The 27,978-nt window shown below is 34.9% G+C and overlaps 1 protein-coding gene across 5 annotated transcripts in view; it reads left to right on the top strand.

Annotated features, from left to right (window-relative positions):
• Positions 1-27,978, top strand: part of LOC106123133 (uncharacterized) — a 49,964-nt gene that overhangs the window by 4,506 nt on the left and 17,480 nt on the right. For all 5 annotated transcript variants that reach the window (XM_013319290.1, XM_013319291.1, XM_013319288.1 and 2 more), the window contains exons 2-31: positions 7,150-7,251; positions 10,279-10,458; positions 11,692-11,808; positions 12,121-12,276; positions 12,526-12,691; positions 12,984-13,144; positions 13,562-13,731; positions 13,835-13,941; positions 14,017-14,177; positions 14,318-14,521; positions 14,737-14,835; positions 14,943-15,080; positions 15,246-15,392; positions 15,587-15,730; positions 15,875-15,996; positions 16,267-16,360; positions 16,545-16,716; positions 17,019-17,171; positions 17,470-17,590; positions 18,081-18,101; positions 18,245-18,364; positions 18,866-18,970; positions 19,308-19,468; positions 19,875-20,000; positions 20,789-20,877; positions 24,170-24,377; positions 26,437-26,596; positions 26,900-27,065; positions 27,313-27,525; positions 27,756-27,886. In XM_013319290.1, the coding sequence (XP_013174744.1) occupies positions 7,150-7,251; positions 10,279-10,458; positions 11,692-11,808; positions 12,121-12,276; positions 12,526-12,691; positions 12,984-13,144; positions 13,562-13,731; positions 13,835-13,941; positions 14,017-14,177; positions 14,318-14,521; positions 14,737-14,835; positions 14,943-15,080; positions 15,246-15,392; positions 15,587-15,730; positions 15,875-15,996; positions 16,267-16,360; positions 16,545-16,716; positions 17,019-17,171; positions 17,470-17,590; positions 18,081-18,101; positions 18,245-18,364; positions 18,866-18,970; positions 19,308-19,468; positions 19,875-20,000; positions 20,789-20,877; positions 24,170-24,377; positions 26,437-26,596; positions 26,900-27,065; positions 27,313-27,525; positions 27,756-27,886 (4,214 nt within the window). The remainder of the gene's footprint in view (positions 1-7,149; positions 7,252-10,278; positions 10,459-11,691; positions 11,809-12,120; positions 12,277-12,525; positions 12,692-12,983; positions 13,145-13,561; positions 13,732-13,834; positions 13,942-14,016; positions 14,178-14,317; positions 14,522-14,736; positions 14,836-14,942; positions 15,081-15,245; positions 15,393-15,586; positions 15,731-15,874; positions 15,997-16,266; positions 16,361-16,544; positions 16,717-17,018; positions 17,172-17,469; positions 17,591-18,080; positions 18,102-18,244; positions 18,365-18,865; positions 18,971-19,307; positions 19,469-19,874; positions 20,001-20,788; positions 20,878-24,169; positions 24,378-26,436; positions 26,597-26,899; positions 27,066-27,312; positions 27,526-27,755; positions 27,887-27,978) is intronic.

The raw sequence follows: 27,978 nt of genomic DNA, 5'->3' as shown, positions 1-27,978 counted from the left end.
TCCATCATTTATTGTATTTTATTAGGATAAAAGCAATAAAACTCACATTTATTTTTTGTTGTATTCAACCATGAACCTCTTATATTTTGATAGTCTAGTTTTATATTTCAACCTTCAAAACTCATAAAATTGAGTATAATAACGTTTATAAGCTTTTGTGGTCCACTTCTTTATTGAGCATAGAACTAAAAGATAAAATATCTTAAATTGAGGTCTAATCGATGTCTGTTTTTTGTTTTGATTGAATCATAAATCTCCTTTTTTTAAGTATCTACGTACGACTAACTGTTGCCAATATTTTGGTTGCAATAAAACATTACGGCTTTTATATTAAGATAACAATGTTCTTTATAATCCAGTCTATTCCAAAGTAATTAAAAAAATGAACGCGAAGAAACAAAAGCCGAAAGTTACCGAAAAGCACGACGGATTTCTACCAACAAACAAGCCGTTGTACAGAAACTTCGCTTTGACAAAAACTTTATCTGTAATCCTGCAAACAAAACATGCCTCAAGGCAGCGTCAAAAACAATCTTAAAAGATTTTTTTCTTTATTGAAAAAGTTAGAACTTATATTTTTCAATCATGTTAAAATCTTTAGAACATAACAGTCACTATTTTCACAAATATTACGTATAACTTTATTACTTTTATAATCGTATTAATAAAAATCCTTAAAAATTATAAGGTAAATATATATTCCTTACTCAAAGATCATGCCATGCATACGTTGAAAGACCTCACAATGCATGCAATCTTGGCGTCTAGCACGTAGACGGTCTCTGCAATTAATGCGCCATTATCAAGCAATAATAGCCACAATCTTCTAAACAATAGAGCATGGTTTAGCAAAGCGAAGCTTGAATAGCGTGCACAAAGGACGTCGAGCCTCTGTTTGTTGTACGTTTGTCTCTGTGAATGTACTTGTATGTCTGCTTGTACCACAAGATTGTTTTCGCTTATCTCTTTTTATAGTCGCAATGTACTCGTCTAAAGTTTTCTTAGAATATTAAAAGAAAACATTTTATTATTGCAACGTGACTAGTAAGGCTACTGAAAAGAACTTAGTAGCTTAATATATATATTAATCTCTATGTATATCAGTTAAATATATAGTTTGAGGGCTTATTTTTTCATACACATAAAACGTTAGTCCAATATTATAATAAATGTTAGAGTCAGAATTAGTAATGTACAATATTTCTACGCGTCCTATATTTTTATGCTTTAATGTATGGTAAATCTGATATATGTAGCTCTAAGGAGTGTGTAATCTTGGTTTGTGTGTTAAATTACTGTATAGAACATAACATATCATTATCTCTGTTTTGTCAAAGTTAACATCAAGTTTAATTTAATTTTTCAGTTATGTGCAATTTTTATGTTAGCATAAGGGTTTTGGTTTAATGTTTATGACCTGTAATAAAAACTTTTTCTTTCTTTCTTCTTTGTTTCAAAGATGATGAGAGGCATGAAGATATGTTTTGTATAAAAATTTTAGTCTCAGAAAACAACTATTAGAATATTAGGTTTGACAACACTTGTCATCTTATCTTTGAAACATGAAACCTTGTGTGTAAATAATTTCCAAGCAAAATGGTACAATTTACTCAGATATATACGCTTGTATAAATATTTAATATAACATCGATCAGTGGCCATCCCCTCTGACGTCACCAGGATGACGTAGGCGATGTCAAATGGGGTGGCTTATCGACGATGGATCACCAACCCCAAAGCTATCGGTCAGGGAGAAAGCTGGGCATTTAGGGGTTTGTTTATAAAAGAATCTAATTTTTATGTGTTTGTTTATGCACTCGTAATATTTTAACAAAAAAATACTGTTTGCTTCTGACAAAATCTCTGTATAAAACATATCGTCATCCCTGTCTTTCATATTTGACAAAAAAGAGATAACAATATGTTTTAAAAGGGATTTTTGGTCTCAAGAAACCACGGTCAGTATTGTAATAATTCGATTTATTTAATTAATCCCTCTAATTCTATAAAAAACAGTGGTTGTTGGAAATGTGGTAATAACATTTGCAACCGGTATAACATTAACCATCTCTAGTCAAGACAGTAATTATCATAGACAGTAAAAGTTCGTCTAGACAAAGTTTAATGCATCTGCTCGAAAGCTCAGGGGAATAAGATTAGAAAATCTGAATCATTGCCAGTATAGGAATTTAAACTGAGGGTAGTCCCCTAAAATATACAATTTATTATTACCATGACCGTAAATAAAAAGAAAAACATCAATACGTAAATAACCGTTTTTATGTTGCTAGATATACATATGACTCATTTATTTTTATAAGGGGGATTGCGGAGATGTCGCTTTTTATAAAATTGACAAAAACTAATTCTTGCTTTCACTAATTTTGTATACCAATTTGAGAATTAAGTTTTCCTTGCCTATGATAAATTTATCTTAGTTAAGTAGTAAATACTTTCTTATTTGTGGCTAAATTTGGTCTAGAAATCTTAAAATACACCTAATGAGATTGGTTTGTTAAATCTATACGAGAACACTTTAAGGCATTTAATCGCACAGATGTCTTCATCAGTACACTATACTAAATTAAAATAAATGATAATGTCAGCACAGAATTCCATTAATTGAATCGTAACTTTCTTTATTACAAAGGTTCTTCTCATTTTCACAAATCACCACCGAATTCAAAACTACCCTCACATAAACATTCACCCAACTAACTGCCACGAGTATAATGTCACTGAGGGTAAGTCCACCCCTCGCGAGGGGCGTGAAATAATTGTCCGCGTACCCTGCACCGACTATGTGAGCATGCAACTAATTCATAACACCGTATCTGACGACAGAAAATATATTTTTTTAAAAACTTATGCAAAATATCTAAAAAAAATTTATGGTCAAAATATTACTAACTGCTTTAAAATTAAAACGGGGTTAATTAGTAATAATAATATAATAAAAATTAGAAGCAGCAATAGCCAAACGGTTAAGGGTAAGGATTTCCGATCACGATGTCGGGGGTTCGGATCCCGTCATTCGACTACTGTCGTAAGCCATGTCCTAGGACAAGCCTAGAGCTTAGTTGGAATGTTACAAGAAATATTAGCGAATTAACAAAAATCTGCTAATATTTGATTAAAAAAATAGTGGCATTTGCATAATATCGACGTTAATAAAGGTGACCAAATCATAGTGCAATGTAAAATGCTGCAAGCGCCATCTATTATCGACAAAGCAAATAATAAATTTTCCTTGCACCGCCTACAACTCATTTATCGATCACTTTAAAGTGTCATTATGGATACACTTCACCGAATCTCTCTTTCGTGTATTAACGAGGACACTTTCATTGTTTCCCCGGAACCCTACATTTGAACGCCCTTTGAAATGTTCACAAGTGGCCATAAGTTCAACCTTGGTGACAATGACGGAACTAGACGCCTTATTATGTTGAAGTATGCTTTAAAGAACGTCTCAAATACTGTCTATGTGTATTTTTATGTGAATTCTTTCTGTCAATGCCTTGATGACACACAGATGGATATGAATAAATTTATACACATAAAAAACGGACCTACTATATAAAACTGTGGTTTTCAAGTACCAAAGCAATATAAATACTTGTCATAAGTACAGTCAGGGACCTTCGTGGTGTACCACTTACTTGCCCTGTTCCTTGCAACGGAACAAACTACGCCCTTTCTTACAAAATTACTAAAAATGCCATCGTTCGGGCAATTCACTAGTAATTGCGCGAACGACGGCATAATAGTAAAAAAGTAATTAGTCGTGCTCCCCTGACCGATCTTTTTTCATAAAGACATTTAAAAATTGCATTCTGTTTGTAATTATTTCCGCGTCTTTGTCTCAACACGTATGTTTCAAACAGTCTATTCTAATGTAACATACGATCACATTCCCTGATAGTACCTTTAACTCTCTTTAAAAAGACACTATGCTAGTTGTTTGCCTATATTTAGTCCTGTCGTTAGGGCTCTAGATGTTAATACTAGTGCCCTATTTATTATGTAAGGTAGTAATGGTAGAATGACGTGTTACACTTGCAAATGCGATTAAAACATATTACACAGATTAAAAAAGGAAAAAAATACAGGGCACCGCTTGACCGCAATCCTACGTAACCTAGGTATTAAGTTGACATATTTGCAACGAAACCCTTTTAAGTGCAGGTTACGATGAAACTTCTTACATTCATTTCCACATGTCCATACTCACAGACAGCTGTCGCCCGCGACTCTGTCCCCGCGGTGTTAAAAAACATAATTAGTAGCCTATGTATTCTTCCAGACTATGTTCTATATTTATGCTAAATTTCATCGAGATCCGTTCATCCGTTCTGGAGATACCTTCATACAAACATCCATCCATGCAAACATTCGTATTTAAATATTAGTAAGATAAGAAGTAAGATATTAATAAGATATAGATTATCTTGATTTGATATAGATTATCCATGAAAACAATTTCACACGGACCGATAATATCCATTGTTTCTATCTCTTTGTTTTAGAAGATATTTTAACTACGTAAAAACATTTTATGATCCAATACATTTTTTCTTAAATACACATTTTTTAATGGTAACCAGTTAGCAACAACTGTATAAACTCAAGGGCTTGAAACGACCATCGCTAGAAGGGCGCGTCAGTTTTCTTGCACTCTTTGTAAGATGCTTCAGCTCAGATTTTACTATCGGCCACTTAAATTGAAGCATCTCTTGACAACTGGGTCGGGGAAATTCAATGAACTCTTAAGATGTGTAAAAGAAAATTGTCTTATACGTATAAATATAAAATATTTATGATAAAGATTATAAAGAGAATAATAATATAAGAGAGATAAGAAATTTAACATATAAATGGGTTTAGATACGTAATAAAATCATTTCATAAATGTTTCTTATTTAATAAAGAAATAGACTTCATAAATATTCGTATTCTAGACCTATCAAAGAATATACCTGAACACGAAATCTGAATCAATTAACTTAATCTGTAGCTAGTAGCTACGCCGTAGACTGAACCGTAGACCACGTTCGTGTCGTAGACAATGCAAAGCTATAAAGCTTAACTTCAACTTGAGGCTTACGTAACCCGTCTGGCGCTTTAATGATATCGATTTCATTCTCCGACTGTTCTGCTATTTCAGTTATTTGGAATACGATTTAATATTCGCTATAAGACTTTAATCCATATAAAAATTCAAGTGAATATTATTTACTTTTTAATAAATATTTTATCTATATATAATAATCAATTGTTGTTTTATCTTATCTTGGTCTTGAAATGTTTGTGAAGGTCTAGGGAACTAATTAGTTTTTTAATTCCACGCGTACAGAGTCGCGGGTGGCAGCTAGTAAATTATAAAAAAAAACACGATGTCTACTGTCAATCGAGAAAAAGCTAATAAACGCTGGGTTTTTCTAGCGTCTAAATATAAACGTTTGCAGTCTATTTAATGCTTATAAAGTGAAAAAACTGGAGTGTTAGTAAATAGGTCGTTTTCTCGCGTATCACTTGATCTATCGAGAAGGGTTAATCGTCCTGGGTTAATCGTCCTTGGACGAGTGACCAATGAAATAATTAACTATGTATGAATATGTATGTACTACGCACTAGTAATCTTCAGTTTCTAATATTCGATTTAAAGTAAAAATACTGCAAACGAGTTTTCGTGACTAACTACAATACTCAGAGTTAATGTTATTGTTCAATTTACTTTACTTTACTGAGTTCAGTGAGACGTACATTTCCGAGTTTAATTGACGTCTGTATATTACACTGACTTTTGGCCGCAACTCGGTCTGCGCTAAATTAAAAAATAGTAAGAAATTTAGCCTATATGGTTGCATTTTAATAAAAAAATAATTTTTGAAACCGTTCCTGTAGTAGTCGTGTTTATTCGTTACATACAAAAATATAAATTGTTCCTCTTTATTATATTAGTATAGAAGTATATATAAAATCTGGTTGAATAGTTATGGTGTTAAAATAAAATTGCAGGGTATTTTCATAAGATTAGTATGGATTTTGCAAAGTTGAAGCAAATTAAGGGTACATTGTGTAAGAGTTTTCTCGCTTACCCTACGGAACACTCAGAGAAGGCTACAATAGCAACGAATGGCTTTACAAAGGCTCAAAGAAACAATTTCTATCGTACTTTACGTAATAGTTTACAAGAGGAGAATAATGAGCTTTGTTCACTTGAGTTAAGGTATACATTTGATTGTTCACTAATTTTATTACGTTGTATGGTAGTTCATTTATCTAATTAAACATATTGTCTGAATAAATAATAAGAAAATCAACAATAAAAGCTGTTACATACCTTTACATAGTAGAAGATCCATGGCCTCTAGTAAAAACTCAAAAACAATATTACGATATTCAAACTCATCGTTGTATTGTAAAATATAATCACAATTTTTTAAAAGCAAAGTTTGTAAAAGCGAATTAGCGAAAACTTATTATTTTGACAACAATTTTCGCTTGTTATTAAAAAAATAATACTTTCACGAACACACCGCAAGCGGTTTGGAAGTTTCTATTTCAAACAATAAAGTGGATATAAGACTTGGAAAATAAGTTTAATACTTTTATTACCAGACGTCAAATGTACTGTTATTGATATAGTAATATTCGAATAAAATAATCGATATTAAACGTTAACTTAAGTTCTTTAATGCGTAAATACCATGAAAATCGATTTTCATATACGATTGTCACGTAAAAATCATGTAACTGTTTAAACGATACCTTTATACAACAGATGGCAGCACTAATAGTTCAAAGTTAAAGATGGCGGATTTCTTCGCCTGTTTTTGTGTTGCATTTATTTTCTTATCAAAATGTACTTAATGTGTGGATTAATTAAACAGGTTTTTTTATTAATAACAAGTGAAAACTTTTGTTTTTAAAATAATGTAAATTATTCATAAGACTAACGAGGAGATCTTGTAAACGTATTTTTGTGACTTTATTGTTAATTCTAACCTGTAAAAAAATCTGCGAAGAAATTAAAAAATGTGTGTGAAGTTAACCAACGGGTACTAGGCCAACGTGGTCTAAGGCTTAGGCTCCTGTATCTATTTGAGTTCGTTGCAAATATTACAAGTATATTCTTGTTGCCAGGCGGACGCCAGTACGGCGTTCCTGCGTGCGGCGCGCGCCGGACAAATAGAGAAGATCATCAGCCTTCTGGAGCAAGGAGTCGACATTAACGTTAGCAATGCTGTAAGTTGATTACTATTTATTGAACGTTTTTATTATAAATAGCAAAAAATTGGGCCTAGGAATTGATGGATGGATTGCGTGAAAGGTGACATGATTAAGAAATTATGAAGGGACGGGCCAATTAATGAATTTAACGTTTGACGATGTTTCATGACATTATTTTTGACAAATTTTGCCTGAAATTTCATGATATAGTAAATGGCTTCCATAGATACATTAGTATGCTCATACTTAAACTTACATGCATACCGCCTTTATTGGTATTTTTTTTTAACAAGGCTTTTGTAACAGAAGATTTTTGTACTCGATTTCATGCTTCAATATAAACAGATATGACTATTAAGAGATACAAAGACGTTCCTTATTAACATATAATTTCCTTTACAGCATAAGTTTGAATAAAATAACCATTTTCATATTTTCTTTTTTCTACAAAAATCTTTATTTTGTAAATATGGACGTATTTACCGTCAAGAGCAGTTTAAATACGATATAATTTGTAAATATATTTGCATTAAACAAATAACATTTAAATATAACATGACATAAATTTATTTTATGATTTTCTTATTCATAAAATCTTCAATATAACGAATTACATTAATTGTATAACAAAAGAATTCAGATAAAAATAATGGAAACTTCTCATCCGTTTACATTTATCGCAAACGAGATTGGATTGGTTGAAAGTTCGAGGAATGTAAGTTGTTCAGCTGAGGGTAGCCTCAAGACCGGAAAGTAGCAACGGATATTACGTGAAGGTCCATAGGGAGCTGTATAAACAAGCAAGTGTACTAAGGGCTGCCAACTTTGATTTAACTGTACAACTACAAATAGAAATAATTCCAACTTTCATCAGACGAGTGTACCGGAGGTCTATTCTTATGTTCCATCGCTTTCCAACTTTATCATTTTTCTGTACAACTGTACCCTAATAAAAAAAATATTGCTTCCGGAAGGTATACAGAACTTGTTTTAAACCACAAGCACAAAGTCAAATACACGCAAAACCGAATTCAAGTTAAACCCAAAGATGTGACAACCCTAACAACAAACTCCCCTAACATAAAGTCTACGTGTTTGTTTAGTAGGCACTACGACGCGGTGGGTTTAGTAGTACTTTATATACTGAAAATATCACTTGTAGTTGCGTGTGTGTGTGTGTGTGGATAGAGCGAGTGTGTTTGTGTGAGTGAGGTAGTGCTGTGCCTTTCATCGACGTTTGAGTAATTTTTTTGTGTATTTAAATAAAATGCAACAACATTCTTAAAAATTGCATTAAATCTACACACTGACAAAACTCTTAAAAAAGAAATGAAAACATACACATGCACTATACACATATTTGGGACTCTATCTTTCACTATTTGAGCGTCTTGTAATAAATTCTGTCATATATTAATTTCAGTTGACATTCATAGCGACGTTTTCATTTCATAAAATTTATTGTATACAAAATTCCTGTTTTTAGTTTACTCTTTTCGACAGGCCTAAAGGCCTTTAAAGGAACTATTTCAACTCTACAACACTTTTATTGCAGACTGCGGTTGGCTAAATTTAAATAATTATGCAGAGAACATGAATATAAATTAAATATATTTACAAAACAAAATGTTGCGTGCATCACTATTTTGACGCGTGCTTTTTTCCCTTCATAAATAAGGGCCTGTAAAGAACACTTATGTGTCGATATGTACTTTACTATGTACATATAATTATAATGCAAACTAGAAACCAGAAATGTTATTTTTGTTAAATTTGTTTTAATTCAATTAAACTTTAAAAAATAACTAGCTGTTGCCCGCGACTCCGTCAGCGCGGAATTAAAAAAAAACTTAATAAGTAGCTAATGGTTTCTTTCAAACTTTGTTCTTTATGTATGCCAAATTTCATCGAGATCCGTTCAGCCGTTCTGGAGATACCCACAAACAAACATCCATCCATCTAAACATTCGCATTTATAATATTAGTAAGATTTATGTATCTTTCAAAGATTTTCGTCGTTTTTAAATTATATACACTATTTAATTATATATTTTTTTCATGTTGTAAATATACGCAACTTTGCAGATATGGCTGCAGTATGCCGTGACTGATGTCGCGTGGCAAGCCATCATTCAGTGAACTCAAAGTTTTCATACACGTTAAAATGTCCTTTATTACTAGGCCGTTACAATCCTATATCGCGTGCACGATTTGATTATATTTCAAAATTAATAGAGCAATAAAAACTAAAATTACATTAAATTGCTTCTGAATACACCTAAAAATATAAATATATTGTTATCCCGATTGTCGTATGCCACCGAACGATTGTGAATTTGGGTATTTTATATGACTAACTATATACAATTGTCGGCAAACGATTCAAATAAAAATTTCAATGTTTTTTTTAGACAGTTTATGAACTTTTGATAACATTCTGCTACTGCGTGTAATAAATGGCCACATATGGCTACTCTTATTGCGATTTTATAGGTTAAATATTTCAGAATAACTGTGCGTGATTTGTTCAGCCTAGTAGTGCGTGCCGAGCTTTTTATTACCAACAAAGGTTAATCGAGACGAGGTTATTGTTTTACTGACCTTTGATCAATATCAAGGACATACTGTATTTTTATCAACTTTGCAGACTTTTCAAGATATAAATATGTGGAGTACTTGAATATAATAATTGAATTTAATTTTTTAAATGTATGTCTGACCGCAAGACCACCTTTTCACCCGGTTAATCTCCGAAACAGCTGGACCTGGATTGGTACACGTTCGCATATCTAGGGTACTTTTTTAATTTGTGCTGACAAATTCGCGGGCAACATTATTCAAAAGAGAGTGAGATAGGTATGTTTCTCTTTCACGAAAAAGATAGATGTGTAACCTCTCTTTTTCTATCTGTTACTTTTCTCAATACGTTCTTCTCGCTCATGTAACGTTGGGTAGAAAACGTGATGCAATATTAAAACATACATCTATCCAATTATATCTCTCGCTTTGTGTTAGATATTTAAGTTTTAATTTTGTTAACAGAATGGCCTCAATGCAATTCACCTAGCTTCAAAGGACGGGCATGTGGAAGTTGTCCGCGAGTTGCTACAGCGTGGCGCTGCAATCGACGCGGCGACAAAGAAGGGAAACACCGCTCTGCACATCGCTTCCTTGGCAGGACAAGAGGCGGTGGTCAAGCTATTGGTGCAGAATGGTGCCCAGGTATGTGACGTCATCAATGAGGGATGATTTTTAAAGCGTTTTCTTTAATATTTATGTTGATTTGAACAGCTAAAATATATCCCATATATGTCTCTTCTAGGTAAGACCCTTACTAAGTTTTTAGTATGGTTGAAAGAAATTTCTTAGGATTTATTTCATTCATACCAATATTCAGTACCAATACATCAACTTTATGTGTACTCTTAAATTGTTATGACGTCGTATCTATTCGTAATATTTAGGCTCATTAGCTAATTAATGAGCATACTACCATGACGCTTACGATATTAAAAGGCAGTTTGGTCATATTCTGCATTATGACAAATCAAAAATGTGTTTTATATGATACGTGCCAAAGAAAGCTTTCTACATTTGCTCCGAATATAGTAGTCGTATATAATCTATAAATATACTGCCAACAATATAATTAAGTCACAATTTATGTATAACAACAGATGATTTCATAAGAAATATTTTCAAGAACAATAAATGTGTTTTTAAAATTTTAAAAACACACTCTTATTTTGTTCTGCAAATAAAAAAGTGGCCAGTAACGTAAATCGAAGCAACTTAATGATCCATCAATTTTATGCGCAAAGCAAATCGCTTCCGAGAATAAAAATGTCGGCGAATCATTATTTACATCGATCGCCCGACCCCGGGTCAATCACCTGGAGCACTGCAAAATGGTTGATTGCTTGATTACATTTTGCGACAAAAATTTATTATTAGCTTTCGGTTTTGTTTTTAATTTAATATATAAATTATATTTTGCACTTAATTACGTTATCCTTTAAGTTGGTTATTATATTTTTGTTGTATTTCGCATGTCAACACAAACATTTATAGGCAACTATTCAAAATTACGTTATTATCAAGAATTAAATTTAATCTACCTTCATTTAATAGTATTTGCAATGTAGGGCGTCTATTGTGTCCCTTTTACTGTCCTATCTAGTTTATTTAACACTAGCTGTCGCCCGCGACTTCGTCCACGCGAAATTGAAAAAGAAACATATTAGTAGCCTATGTGTTCTTACAGAATATGTTCTACATATGTGCCAAATTTAAATACCTTCCAACAAACATCCATCCATCCGAACATTCGCATTTTTAATATTAGTAAGGCACACATTGTGTTTGTGCAAAGTTTTCTCACAAAGGTTTATAAAAACGAGTCATTCTTTGTCTTACTGCATGCATGTTGCAGTACTAACCCATATCTTGTTGTAGGTCAACATCCAATCTCAGAATGGCTTCACCCCTTTGTACATGGCCGCGCAAGAGAATCATGATGGCGTCGTCAAGTTTTTACTAGCAAATGGCGCAAACCAGAGTCTCGCTACTGAGGTAAAAATATGTAATTATTATAATACTAACATTTGGATATGAAACTGATGTAGTGGGTTTCCGAGACCAAAATCTCTGTATAGAACATGGTTACTACTGTCATTATCTTTGATAAAACAGAGATTTATAAAACAGTTTAAAGCGGAGATTATGATCTCAAAAACCTTAGCCTTATTCCATTCCTTTGTTTTCTTTAAAAAAAATGAGTAGCGTTTCATTAAATGTATTGTAAACAGATGGTAACCATTACATTCAGCCAGTTCTTTTGCCTCAAAGAAGACAAAGCAGTATTTAATCCAATGTTGTGATTAGGATGGGTTCACTCCACTTGCGGTGGCGATGCAGCAAGGTCACGAGAAGGTGGTGGCTGTACTGCTGGAGGCGGACACGCGGGGCCGCGTGCGCCTGCCCGCGCTTCACATCGCCGCTAAGAAAGACGATGTTAAAGCCGCCAATTTGTTACTAGAGGTGAGAAAACAAAAACGAAGACGATAGAGAGTCTAAGCAACCACGAAATCCAAAGAAGTCGGTTTACTATATCCCTTTCTTTACTCTCTTAACTAAAGAGGTCTTGTTTTGATAGAAGCTTCGTGATATAAAGTTATGATTCAAAAACTATGAATTTATTTTCATCCTCTCAGTCTGGATTATGTTGGTCTACATCTTGTATTATAAAGGGTCTATAACGTACGGTAATACAATCCCCTATCCCTTTAGAATGAGCACAACCCAGATGTGACTTCAAAGTCTGGCTTCACGCCACTGCATATCGCGGCCCACTACGGCAACGAGTCGGTAGCGCGGCTGCTGCTGGCCAAGGGAGCTGATGTCAACTGCGCGGCTAAACACAACATATGTCCCCTGCACGTCGCCGCTAAATGGGGTAAGGATGCTACAACAAAAAGTCCTACAAACTTTTCTAGCGTACCATCGGACGTCACGTCAGCCAAAAAGATACACGCCGGTTTGCCTGGCCATAAACAAAATAATTCTTTTAGAAAGAAAGACTACTGATACCTTTAAGCTCCACGGGTTATGTTATTCATCTCTGTTTTGTGATTTTCCAACACAGCAATATTCTGGAGTACTCCTGGTTGTCATGTAACTATGATTTCTCTACTTCCCATTTGGCATATCTACCTAACTTGATAGGTCAAGTATCTTGTGGTATTCAGGCAAAGAAAACATGGTGTCATTGTTGTGCGACAACGGTGCCAACGTGGAGGCGCGCACGCGGGATGGCCTCACACCGCTGCACTGCGCCGCGCGCTCCGGACACGAGCGCGTTGTGGAGACACTGCTGGACAGAGGCGCGCCCATCACTAGCAAGAGCAAGGTCAGCTCGCATTATACTTAATTATGGTTAGAGAATGGGGGCACGGCAATATATCTGAGGCGAGCACATTCAAACCATCTTTTCTTGTAACTTAAAGGACTCATGGTATAATTATTGACTCATAAGAAGATAATTTCGTTGGAGAAGTTAGTTAGACTTTAAATTTTTGTAATATAAAATTTAGGTCAGATGGTGGCAATGAGTCAGAGACAGGCATGGGCATCTATAACAAGACAGATAGACGGAGGATTATGACTTGATGAAGAGAAGATGATGACAAATAAATTGTGACATCACAGCACAATAAACCGTAGGGTCATGATTACCTCTGTATTAGATCTCCATACACTCATTGTTTGTAGCGAGTCCACTTAAAAAGCAACTGTAGCTGTATGTAAATAAAGTAAAATTCCGCAGAACGGTCTCGCTCCTCTCCACATGGCAGCGCAAGGTGACCATGCGGAAGCAGCCAGGGTTCTGCTCTCCCGGCGAGCTCCAGTGGATGACGTGACTGTAGACTACCTGACCGCGCTGCACGTCGCCGCTCACTGCGGTCACGCTAAAGTTGCCAAGCTGCTACTCGACAGGCAAGTGTTACCGTCATTTGAAACTTTTTGTTGTCTCTCTTTTAGGCAAAGATAATGAGAGAGATGACCATATGGTTTTTTTTAATATTTTGTACGCCTACAGAAATGCTGATGCGAACGCACGAGCTCTGAACGGATTCACTCCTTTACACATAGCTTGCAAGAAGAATAGAATTAAGGTTGTGGAACTACTCCTCAAGTATGGAGCAAGTAAGTAAAATATACTTCTAAATATTTGCATAAAAAAAACCTCGAGTTTACTAATAACACTATTCCTTACTCAAGGTATCCAAGCAACCACGGAGTCAGGCTTGACTCCACTTCACGTAGCTGCGTTCATGGGCTGCATGAACATCGTTATCTACCTGCTGCAGCACGAGGCCAACCCTGACGTGCCCACGGTCAGAGGAGAGACGCCTCTGCATCTAGCAGCCAGGGCCAACCAGGTAAAACATCGCATCCAAAAAAAAAACGACGACTTAGTTTTGATTAGATTTTTCTAGTAATCTAGCAGTAGTTTCTGATATTAATGACAAACTCCTAATTCCTTAGCTATGACACCAATTAAGTGTAATTTATATTTTAGACTGACATAATTCGGATCTTACTCCGTAACGGCGCGGCGGTGGAAGCGAAGGCGCGCGAGCGTCAGACGCCGCTGCACATCGCGTCGCGACTCGGCAATGTGGACATCGCGGTGTTGCTGCTGCAGCACGGGGCCGACGTGCGCGCCCTCACTGCTGACCACTATAATGCTCTGCACATCGCAGCTAAGCAACACAATCATGATGTATGCATCCCATTTTATCTTTTTTTCTACTTTATATCTGTCTTGACTAGTCACCCTTAACTTCGGGTAGGCTCCGAGCCCCTCGGTGGGGACGTATAGTGAGCTGATGATGATATCTGTCTTCCTTTGTTTTACATGAAATTAAGTCTACAATTGAGGAGTCAATGAGTGACCACTAATTGTAACTATGCCGCAGTAAATAAATTATTGTGTAGGTGGCCGCGGCTTTGATCGAGCACAACGCGCCCCTGACAGCGACCACAAAGAAAGGCTTCACTGCTCTGCATCTAGCTGCTAAATATGGAAACTTAAAGGTAAATGTTATTTTTTTTTATCCTTGATGATTAAAAATAGTGTCGTACGATTACATATACATTTTGTATTTTTTAACATTATTCCTGACATCCTTCGTTTGTTAAAGGTGGCTAATCTATTGCTGGCGCACGGTGCGTCGCCCGACCAGGCTGGCAAGAATGGCATGACGCCGCTGCATGTAGCCGCGCAGTACGACCAGCAAGCCGTCGCTACCACACTTCTGGAAAAGGGAGCTGATGCCAAGGTACGTCTGGTTCTAGTAGGTCTAGTTGTTTCCTACTCTAATAAAAAAGTGGTAAAACAGTTGTGGACAGAAAGTCAGAAAAAAATCTCTAGTTCCATTAGTAACTGATCTATTCTGAGAGTGACGGCAAGTGCTCTGTGTACTAATAACTGTTTGTTTAAACAGGCAGTAGCAAAGAACGGGCACACACCGCTTCACATCGCGTCCCGTAAGAACCAGATGGAGACTGCGGCCACGCTGCTCGAGTACGGCGCACTTACTAACGCCGAATCTAAAGCTGGATTTACACCGCTGCATCTTGCAGCTCAACAGGTACATCCTTATGGACATCCTGGGGTTCACCAAAGGTTCATAATTTGAAGATAAACTGTAGAAGTTCACCAAAACCAGTTTTAAGGCGTCTACAAAAAGCTAGGGAATCTCTGATTTCTTCAGAATCTGTTGCATGAAATTCAGGGTTTGTATTATCTTTTGAATTCTGTTTAACACCGCAATAATATGACCAGGGTCACACGGAAATGTGTGCGTTGCTTTTGGAGCATGGTGCCGAGGTGGACCAGCAGGCCAAGAACGGCCTGGCTGCCATACACTTGGCCGCGCAGGAGGACCGCGTGCCAGTCGCACAGCTGCTCGTCAAGAATGGCGGACAGGTATGATTATTAACTGACATCCAAAAGGAGGAGGTCCTCATTTATTTACACTGATCTGGTTGCGTTTGTTTATTTTGAAGATATTAAATTTACACTATGAACATTCTTTACCGTCTTTACCCATGAACCCCGTCCCTCTTTCAGGTGGATATATGCACTAAGGGTGGGTATACACCGCTGCACATCGCCAGTCACTACGGTCAGGCTAACATGGTGCGCTATCTGCTGGAGAATGGCACCTCTGTCAAAGCTCAGACCAATCACGGGTAAGTTACGCTTCTTTATCTTACTTCTTACTAATGTTATAAATGCGAATGTTTACATGGATGGATGTTTGTTTGAACGTATCTCCGGAACGGCTCAGTGGATCTTGTTGAAATTTGGCACAGATGTATAACATAGTCTGGAAGAAAGTAGACTACTTAGTTGGGTTTTTTCCGCGCGCACGAAGTCGCGGGTGGATGTTACGGTATATTCACATAAAAGCAGTAATTTACTTCATTTACAGATTTTTTTAATTATGTAATTTGTTATAGTTACACCGCGCTGCACCACGCAGCTCAACAAGGTCACATCAACATCGTCAACATTCTGCTCGAACACAAAGCTGATCCAAACGCTATCACTGTCGTAAGTATTCTTTATAATAAGAATGTTGTATTATAACATTCAAACTTTACACAAGCTTGTTTTCTGCGCGTAACAAAACAAACAATTTTATCAGACGGAAAAAACAAAAACAATTTAATTAAATAGTAAAAAATTACTTCACATAGAATCTCTATCATTTTTTATCTAAAACCACTTCTTCCAGAACGGTCAAACTCCACTAGACATAGCATCCAAACTCGGCTACGTCACAGTGATGGAGACCCTCAAGGAAGTATCAGACCCCTCCATCAGCGCAGCCTCGCAGGAGAAATACAAAGTGGTCGCGCCGGAGACGATGCTGGAGACATTTATGTCGGACTCGGAAGAAGAAGGTGGTATGTCATTATTTAAAAAAAAAAGAAAATTCCAGAAAAAATATTTATTATTTTATCCTTAAAACAATATGAAATATTATAAATGCGAAAGATATGATGGATAGATGGATGTTTGTTAGAATATATCTCCAGAACGGCTCAACGGATCTGGATAAAATTTGGAATTGATGTAGGACACAGTCTGGAAGAACACATAGGATACTTACTAAATTCTATTTCAATTCCGCGTGGATGGAGTCGCGGGCAAAAGTTACTAGTTTATATGTCCCATTCAGTGTATTTAAGGTTTTATATTTTTCTAGGAGAAGATACAATTCTGAACGACCAACCATATCGCTATCTGACTGCGGATGATATGAAATCATTAGGAGATGACTCCTTGCCCATTGACGTCACCAAAGATGAGAGAACAGAATCAGCCATGAGTCATAAGAACATCATGGAGATATCTCAAGGTCAGCTTGAAGACTTAGGATTACACTTGAAATATAAATATTTGTTGCCTTTCTAACTACAGTGCCGTTTACTTATACAAATGAAAGCAAAAGTATTGTTAATTTTGTAGCATAAGAAATATTTTTTTCTTTTTATAATCTATATTTTGTCAGATTAAACTTTAAGACTAAACTATTGATTGCCTTGCAAATTGTCTATGACATCTTTCGCCTAAGTTGGCACGTTGGTCAGTAGAGTCCGGTCGTTCCCGACGTGCCAACTCAACTGGTACTATAATAAATCTTTGTACAATCAAAGGATCAGTGAACGGAATCCCGTACCAGCCGCAACAAGAGGTGGTTGTGAAGAGCATCAGCCGGTACAGCACTGCGCAGGCACCTAAGGGCTACTGCTACAACGTCGACCCTTCACAACCCAAGTCAGTAACTTTGTATCTGGGGCTCACTGTTAAGGCAATTGTATAATTTGGTGAAATAGTTATTTTCTTAGTCTGAAATATATAATTTAAATTATTTAAGAAATCTTAAAACTAAAACTTTATCTAACGAATTTGTTGAAAATAAAAAGTCACCTAGTCTAACAAAGTATTCAGACATATTAAGAGATTTCTAGTTGGGAGTTAATTTATTATACTATCTTACTAATATTATAAATGCGAATGTTTGGATGTGTGGATGGATGTTTATTTAAAGGTATCTCCAGATATTTGGTATAGATGTAGCACTTAGTCTAGAAGAACACATAGGCTACTTAATTTTTTTTTAATTCCTCGCGGACAGAATCGCAGGCAACAAATAGTATTAAGAAATGTAGAATAAAAAGAGTTATAATGGCATAATATTTCAGATTATGCAATAATTTTAATCAAAACCTTCATATCCACGCTGCTTGGGATCATTAAACAATAGGAAGAAACTACAATGGAAAAAGTAAGTTAAAATTGCATTTTAATAATTAACCATTCACACTTCTATTTAAATATATACTAATACTAAATCAAAAACAACAACAACTAGAAATGTTAAATATCTAACGCGTCATTAACATACTTATAAATATATAACTCTATCAGCTTCCTGGTGTCGTTCCTGGTGGACGCACGCGGCGGAGCCATGCGGGGCTGTCGTGGCGGCGGTGTACGTGTCATAGTACCTCCACTCTCCGCACAGCAACCCACCAGGATCACATGCAGGTATGCTACTCAGTTCATTGTAGGTACTAAGATGGAGTTTACTACCGGAGCAGTTCTGTAGGAACATAATGTACTAAAAGTCTTAGCGCTGGATACTTATGGTGTTCAGATCACAGTATCAGTTTGTGAAATTAGCATTGTTGAAATTAGGATGTCCCAAACATAGTGTATACACACTTAAGGACTACAACACCGAAAAAATGTCAGGAAACGGGGGGGAGATATCCTCTTTGTGTTCATTCTCTCCTCTGTCCATTAAAGGTTTTCTCGCTATTTTGAGAAATAATACTGGCCGTATACTAGTTTGCAACCTTTTACTTTAAAAAAAGTAAAAATGGGAGATAGAAGTTGTTCCAATGATATAAGGTGTAATAGAGGCGAAAGATGTAACAGAAATAAAGTCCAAAGTAGTATGTAGAAATGGGAATCTATATTCTGTTCCTATTCTATGTTTTAATTAGGATTCATTTATGTATATTAATATCAAGAAAATTTGTGCAGATATCTGAAGCCATCTCGTATCAACCACATGCCACCATTGATGGAAGGCGAGGCGTTGGCCGCGCGTGTGCTTGAAATGGGTCCTGTCTCCGCTAAGTTCTTGGGGTAATATTAACAACATTGATCTAATGTACATGACTCTTCCTATCATCTCACACTATCATAAAATTGAATCAGTCCAATATCAGTATGTGAAAACAAAGAAAATTCAACAAAATTAACACAACTGCAATACAGAAACTAAAGGGAATTACAACTGTAATCAACCAGCCAACCTTTTCCAAGTTGTTGCTGTGGAAGTATTAACCAGTCAAAAGTTGATTGTTTTTGGTGTACTACCAACTGCCACAATCAGGATTAAATAACTGCTAATCTACACTAAATATCTCCCTTAGTAACCAGTTATTCTAAGAGTATCATTAAGTTGTTAAATCCCCTTCAGTCCGGTGATACTGGAGGTGCCACACTACGCGTCACTACGCGGCAAGGAGCGCGAGATCGTCATCCTGCGCTCTGACAACGGCACCAGCTGGCGCGAGCACAATGCTGATGCTACTGACGACGTCGTGCAAGATATACTGCACGAAACATTAGAAATTGAAGGTAAGGACTTTGTATCTGATGGCGTAGCTTCGCCATCTCTTTCAAGGCCAGCAATGCCTCTGTAGTTCCTCCGGTATTGCAGATGTCCATTGGCGTCGTTAATCACCTCGGTGTTATAAAAATTGTTTATTCAGGATTACTTTGCATGGATTATATTGGACTACCGTATTCCTGTTTAAAGTTCTTTAAGTTTGATAAAGCCATTAATTAGAAATCGATCAAAATCGGCAAACAAAGCCTTCTGCATGTTTTATAGTTTTCTAGAACTTTCCTTAATTGATAAAATCTAAAAGGTCTGTCTTCTAAGTCTTTCTGAGGTATTTCGTCTCTAGGTTCCAATTCCTTCTAGATGTTCGTATGGACTCTACCACTATTCAAATATATCTTATTCTATTTGTCTTTTTAGAAACAAACGAGGAGGAGAAAGGCTGGGAAGCGCCGCGCATTACTCGTATTCTGACACACGACTTCCCGCAATACTTTGCTGTCATCTCTCGTATCCGACAAGAGGTGCACGCTATTGGACCTGAAGGTAAATCAATCTTACTAATGTTGTAAATGCGAAAGCTTAGTTGGATGGATGTTTGTTAGAAGATTAGGATTTTATAGAAGATTTGGCATAGATGTAGAACATAATCTGGAAGAACACATGTGCTGCTTATTGACATTTTTTTAATTGAGCGGGGACAGAGTCGCAAGCGACAGCTAGTATATAACATAAGTACATAAGCTCGTAACTAACTGATTATATTAATTATGGAAGTATAAAAATTGATATCTTAGAAGTTGGTGTTGATATTAGTACGGTACTGTAAATTACATTTTATAACCTAAAATATTATTTTCTTAGTTTGTCTTGTATTTATTATTACTGCATTGCCACGATTTTATTTGACTAAGTTGATAAAAGTAGTCATTTTGTCTTGTTATTTGATCTGTTCAAGTATATTTTCTGGCAGAACTGACCGAGTTACTATTGCCGAGTCAATTAAGTTTGTACAACTATATTAAAGGTATAAGGACTTTACCTTAATCCTTTTTTTCTATCATCATCATCAGCTTACTATACGTCCCCACCGAGGGGCTCGGAGCCTACCTTAAGTTATGGGTGATAAGAACGTCGGATAAATGTACATATGTAAATCGGAAATTGGAAAAACACATTGGTACATGGCGGGATTCGAACCCAGGACCTGCAGATTGCAAGTCAAGTGCTTGACCTCTGAGCCACCGATGCTTTTTTCTAGTCAAGTTGAAATATCCCGATTATCTAATACAATATTTTTAATTGAAGTAATTAAATTAATTAAAATATTCCAGGTGGTATGGTATCAAGTTCCGTGGTACCTCAAGTGCAGGCTGTCTTCCCCCAGGGTGCGTTGACGAAGAAGATCAAAGTTGGCCTTCAGGTAAACCTGTTCAAACCTCGGAAAGGTGTCAAAGATATGAATTTAAAAAAGATTACAGTTAATAATGTATCGAAAAAGAAACGATTCTCTTTAATTTGGTAGTACAAGTATATGTATTTAATTAATTTATTATATAATATATATACTATTTACTTAGTATGTATTTTAAATGTGATTACAATATGTTTTTCTATATGTTTTTAAGCCGTAGAAGTTCACGTATCTAATCTTACTATTATAAATGCGAATGTTTAGATATGTGGGTGGATGTTTGAAAATATCTTCAAAACAGCTGATGATCTCGATGGAATTTGGCATACATATAGAACATAGTCTGAAAGAACACATAGGCTACTAATTATGTTATTTATTACGGACGGAGTCGCTGGCGATAGCTAGTATTTTCATATTATCAATAGTTTTGAATGGACACTTAATAATAGTACAAAAAATGATGCCAAATATTATTTTAAAAACAAAAACATAATTCGAATTTAGATTGCTAGAAATCATTTACTTTAATTAACATAAAAATACGGTAACGTATATGTATCACATTAGTTTTAACATTAAGATTATTTACAGTGGGTTTCTAAGACCAAAATACTGGTTTAAAATATTATCTCTGTTTTGTCAAAGATGTCAGTGACGATATGTTTTGTGCAGATTTTGGTTTCAGAAACCAACAGTTTATAAGTTTATAAGTAAAATATTGGAATTGCTACAATTAGAATGTTAGTAGACATAGTTTTTTTCAAAGTGAGGTTAATTAAAATAATAATAAAATTTCCAGTATTACTATTAAATAATTTGCTTATAGCTTTAAAAGCAGATAACTAATGTCAATGATAATTTGGAATTTTAAGGTCTATAAAATTCAGAAGGAATTAGATTTTATAAAGTACTAGCGGACCCGACAGACGTTGTCCTGTCTACACGTCTTTAATTTGAATTAATGATGGTAGCGCCGTCTGTCGGATCCAATGTAAAACATTCCAAAATCAACAACTACTAATAAATTAAAAATTAACTAAAAAAACATTGTCCAGCGGATAAAATTGTGAATCTAAACCATTCCCAGATCCCCTTGAACACACACAAAAAATTTCATCAAAATCGGTCCAGTCGTTTACATACACACTCACAGAAGAATTATATATATAAAGATTTTCTGAGAATTTATTTTTGGCTGCAACTTTTAAAATTAGGTGTTCTTTGAAACAAAAATAAACATTGATTTTTTTATGAAATTTAATTTTATCTGTATTTAGAATACTATTTGTATAACGAGCAATAATTTAAGAAATATTTTACGTATCCATGTCACAGGCGTTAGTGAAATATGTTAGTTTATAATCGGACTAGGAATATTATAAACTGGCTCAGTGGAACATATGAAATCATTTCAATTTTCCGACAATTTGTAATATCTCTAGTCCCATTTTAAACTGACGAAGTTAACAAGCGATCTGTGACATGTTAGGTGATAAGGATAACGTAGTTACCAGTGTGTTAGTGAAATTTTAATTGAATCTTTATTAGTATTATATTAGTTTTAGTATTATGTACTCATATGTACTATGTCTTTCTTACCTTTAACAAGTTTTTGTATTCAATCCGATTCATTGTTTCGTTCATTCGAAATTATTTTTTGTCTTAATTATTTTAAAACTGGCAGTATAATGTTTATGTATTTATTATCTGCGACCAAAAGAGAAATTAATGATTTAATTGGATTTAATTAATAACAATTTTAAGCTTAGTATTTATGATAATAAGGTATGTAAACTTTTTAACCTTTCAAGGTCATAAACTTATATAAAAACGGCTAAAACACTGACGTACTTCATCAAGGTGAGTGGGACTAGTATTATTTCGCGGAGTCGGCCCATCGCTCATGACCGACAAGACGATGGGTTCGAAACTAGTCGGTGCCGCCACCGGACGAATATACGTCAGTGTTTAGCCCTTTTTATATCAGTTTCAAGGTCATGTTTCAACCGATATTCTTTCGTTTGTTATCTGAAGTTAGTTACCGTATTTAATTATATTGATTTTTAATCTATATTGTATTTAATGAATAGATGAATCGGACTGTATTTTAATGGAATTTATTTAATTTTAATTATTATTATTAAGTAATTATGTTAAAATATGCGTTACTCCTTTAGGGATTGATGTCATACCCAATAAATTTAGAATTATCTTAAAATTGCTTAGAATTTCTGTAATAATTCATTAAAATCATATTTAAATATTCTTGTTTTTAATCAAAGTAAATTTGTAATGTATGAAATCACTCGATATCTCACACTGCGTTTTAACGCAATAATGTTTAATATTTTCTCTACTTGGTCTTTAGGTTATGGCATGGTAAGAGATTGTAAAGCTTGATCGAAAAGTAATCTTAATTCTATAGTGTTAAGGTTTAAATTTCTTATCGTTTTTTGGAGTGACGTATGTTTAAGTATATTTTTAAGATTGATAAATTTATTGGGTAATATTGTGCTTTGCCTTGTCAATAATGAATGTTTGTTATGCAATTTTGAACTTTATTCCTAAAGACCAAACGTGAGAGTTGCATGTTGTGTTTATTTTGCTCAATTGTGTGTTCCAATGCTTTGTTTTTTTTAAAGCGCATGTGTGAGAAATATGTGAGTTTTTTTTTTAAGATGAATGATAAAGGATGTTATATTTCATGTGCTTTTACTGTGATTTCATATGTTCATATTTGCTTTGCACAACCCATTTCTTTTTAATCTAATGAGTTACACACATTATTGTTTTGATTTTTTTTATTTAATAAATGGAATCGACAAAAATTTAAGAAGGTAAGTTATCTTTTATTTTACATTTGTTATTTTTAAATTTGCACTAAAATGTAAGCATTTTCACAAAACACGTTTGGTCTTTGAGAAAAGTTTTTTTATCATTTTCTTTCATTGGTTTTATTTAAATAGGACCAAAAATTATTATCATTTTCATTTAAAACATTTATCATTGACAAGGAATCCATCGCGCGTCAAAAAAATGTTAGATCGTTGTTCAGATGGACTTTAAGTCCAGTTTGGTATTTGCAACCCAAAAATACATAAATACAAAAACGTAAGAAGAATCGTAATCACATAAGAAGATAACAAGAAGAGCTAAAGTAAATATTTAACAAGAAGAATATACAAAAAACTAATTAGTTATAAATTACTTAAAAAAAAACAATAAAAACTAAAAATTAATATCATAGATTTAGTTTACACAAATCCAAAAATACACAACAAACAAATTCACTCGACAGGCCCAAATCATAGATTCGGAACTGACAGCTAAACTTCTCGGCCGTGGAGTTGCAGTATCACCAGTGGTCACCGTAGAGCCAAGGAGACGGAAGTTCCATAAAGCTATCACACTCAGCATGCCAGCTCCACGTCCCCACACCCAGGGCATGACCAACCAGTACAGCACCTCATCAGCCCCAACTCTTCGTCTACTTTGCTCCATATCAGGTACGTTGCCTTACTATCTTTTATTACAAATCATTACGGATATTGGAGACGATAAAAGACAGCAAATCTAATTCGCTTATTAGAATATATTGGGTAGGAAATTATTTTCCTTGACTGAACCAAGGGTTTTTGTTTGTTGATTTCATTTCCAATATCCAAATGGTGTTATGTGAAGTGTTGCAATGGATTATGGCTTATATAGCTTGGCTAAAAGGTAAGTCAGCCTAAAGTAGGTAAAAATCAAGCTTATTGTTAGGCTTATATACTTTTTATGTATAACCTATATTCCATTACAACACGATGTAGAATAAAAAAGTTATTTCAAAATCGACTCGTTTATCGTATTACAATTTGAAAAGACATCATCGGTAGTTTTCAAATATCTATAGAGTAATTATAGATTGAAAACATCTTTTAAATATAGTAATTTATCCTATATCATAGAATCTTTTATATCTTTTGTAAAATATAGTGTAGTTGAAAAACGTTATCGAATTTAGAAAAAAAAATATCCCAAAATCTATAAACATAGGGATGAGCATGTCTATCAGATGTCTAGAGTAGTTAAACAGCCTGTATAACATGGATTTACTGAACAACGGAACAGAAAATACACAATGGAAATGTACGCTTATAGCAAATACAGTGAGAGGTGGGCCGTGCCCCTGTGTGCGTTATGTCGTGTCTACATTGTCTTTGTTCTCGTGTTTGTGTGTGTTGCACGCTCACCGTGTTTGGAACTAAATTAATCGCGGCCCACGTACGGACGCCCACCAACAGGGGTTTTTCGCAAACGATCTCTCGAAGGTAAAAAAAATATAGAATTTTCCATGTAAACTTTAAAGACAGGGTTGAACTCGGTTTTAGTTACACGATTTAATATTATTTCGTGTTTTTTATTTTGTTTTATTTCACATTTCATTTGTTTTAGATGTTTCAACGCGCTTTTTGTTCTTCGAATGTCATGTCTGAAAAGATTTCTTTTTTTTTATTCGATTTTATGAATGCTTTTTTTCCATTTCTCGCTTCTCATACATACTTCTATAATGCACGGGCTGATTTTTTTAAGCTTGAATCACCATTACACTGTAACATAAATGTAACAATACTTGGAACATTACCGCACTGATGCAACACTGGTAAATGTATTTTAAAAAAAGTTTAAAAACAACCTTTTTAGATCAAAATACTGGCACATTATAAACAAATCACAGAACACGATCTTTTCTTCTTATTTAGGATATTATTTGCGGTGTATCATCGATTCATCATCACTTCATATTTCTGCGACAGACGTTCCTTAATATATTTATTTGCTTTTTCTTAACAAAGTTTTATTTCCAAAACGGCCTATCGATTCTATTTTTTTAATATCATTTTATCATTTTACCTCTATATCACCGATTAGGTTAGTCACTTCAGTTTCATTTCAGTAATTGTCCTTCGAGAGATCTGTTTTTTGGAAAAACCAGACCTGCATATAATTCGTTGTTGATAATTAACAATACATTCATTGTTTTATTTATTAAAAATTATAGCACTTACTTTAAGATTATCAGGTAATAATTTAACTAAATGCCACGTTGTAATTTCTTGTTAGTAAAATTTATAAAAAAATAATTTGTTTCTCGTTTCCTTGTGTGTTGTGTTTGCTTGTTGTGTGTTTGCTATAGGCCGTTTTGGAAACTTTTTTTTTATTTCTTATTTTTGCGATATATTTTTAGTTATTTAATTCGATATCTGTCCACATTATTATTTGAACTTATATTTAAAGTATATGTGTACAATTCTAATACATTTCTAACTCTATTCATATCTGTCTTGAATAGATGTATCGTAGTTAATTCCTTGTAAAGTAGATTATTTTAATTTAATTCTATTAAAATTTAAAGGCCTGCTTTCAGCATGCGTAGAGAGGAAGTTTTGTTGCGGTGATACCAGCAAAATACTGCCATCTTAAATGCTTTGTTAACAAATTGGCAGTACTCGTATTATTTTGCATAGCTTTTATTTATTTATTATTATAAGATTTGTTAGTTTGATATGACGTATACTTCAGGTGGAACGAATCGCGCGCATTGGGAAGATGTTACCGAGAACACGCCCCTTACTTTCGTCAACGATTGCGTTTCCTTCACGACTACCGTCTCTGCAAGATATTGGTTGATCGATTGTCGTCATATTGAAGACGCTACTAAGATGGCTACTGAATTGTACAGGTAAGCAAACTTAGCCCTTTTTTTGACACACTAAACCCCTTCGGTCGCTAACAAAAAGAAGCCGAAATCTCCAACGAACGCACCTTTTTCACTAATATTATAAATGCGAATGTTTGGATGGATGGATGGACGTTCGTTTCTATAGAAAGGATGCATGGATCTCGATGAAATTTAGAATAGATGCAGAACACAGTCTGGAGGAACCCATAGCAGACTGATTAAGTTTCTTTTAATTAGTCGCGGGCGACAGCTAGTACTAAATAAATGTGAAAGGAATTTTATCCACATTTTTTTTATTTCTAGGGAGGCAATCCACGTTCCTTTTATGGCACGTTTCGTGGTGTACGCAAAGCGGACAGACGAATGTCAAGCGCAGCTTAGAATGTTCTGCGTCACTGATGACAAGGAAGACAAAGCATTGGAGAGGATCGAACGGTTCATACAAGTTGCCAAGAGTCGCGACGTTGAGGTAATTAAACTTACAGATCTGAATTTGTTAAGAAATTTTCTTAAAGAATGAAGGAGGGTTTCTAGTGTAAAACGAAATAAATTTTTGCATGCTTTGTAGAATCTGCGAATCATTTGGTTTGATGGTTTGTCGTAATCGACAAACCATCAAACCAAATATTAATAATTGATATTGATATGATACCATATTTTAATAATTGATTAATATCAATTATTAAAATATGGTAACGATATTTAAAATTCCCTAGGTCCACGAAGGTAAACCGGTATACTTGGAGTTTGGTGGAAACCTAGTCCCCGTTGCGAAGTCCGGCGAACAGCTTTCAATACCGTTCCGCGCCTTCAGGGAGAACCGTGTTGCATTCCCTGTGATGATCAAGACTCAGGATCTGGAGCCGATCTGTCGCTGCCAGTTCATGAGGGACCCCAAGGTTCCTAAAGGAGAACCTTCTCCAGCGCCGGTAATAATTGTTTTAATAAAAGAATATCTGGTGGTACTCATGTTGAATTGTTCTTCTATAAGAGTCTCTGACTACTTTCTGACTTAATGTGGATTTCTGGCACTAAATATGTAAAAAATAATGTTAACTTTAACAACACTAAGAAGAGCTTAAATAACCTTTAAATGTTTATTGATTGTGACGCATAGGTAATACAATGATTCAGTTTCCTTTGTCATGATGATTGCCAGATCGCTATCCTGAACATAATGGTACCGGATGACATCGCGACGGAGAGGACGTCGCCCGTGCAGCAGGATGCTCTACCGCGCCGCACCGAGGACCAGGAACTCATATGGAGGCAGAGACTGAGGGATCCTCGGTAACACATTACATAGATATTAGAATGGAAATGGAACTGGAATATGGAAAGTAACATGAGAATGGATGTAGGTCTCAAAGAAAATTCCGATC

This window comes from Papilio xuthus, unplaced genomic scaffold (assembly GCF_000836235.2).
Source record: "Papilio xuthus unplaced genomic scaffold, Pxut_1.1 DF826159.1, whole genome shotgun sequence".
Lineage (NCBI taxonomy): Eukaryota > Metazoa > Arthropoda > Insecta > Lepidoptera > Papilionidae > Papilio > Papilio xuthus.
Note: the sequence above shows the minus strand (reverse complement) of the source record. Positions and strands in the feature narration are given on the sequence as shown.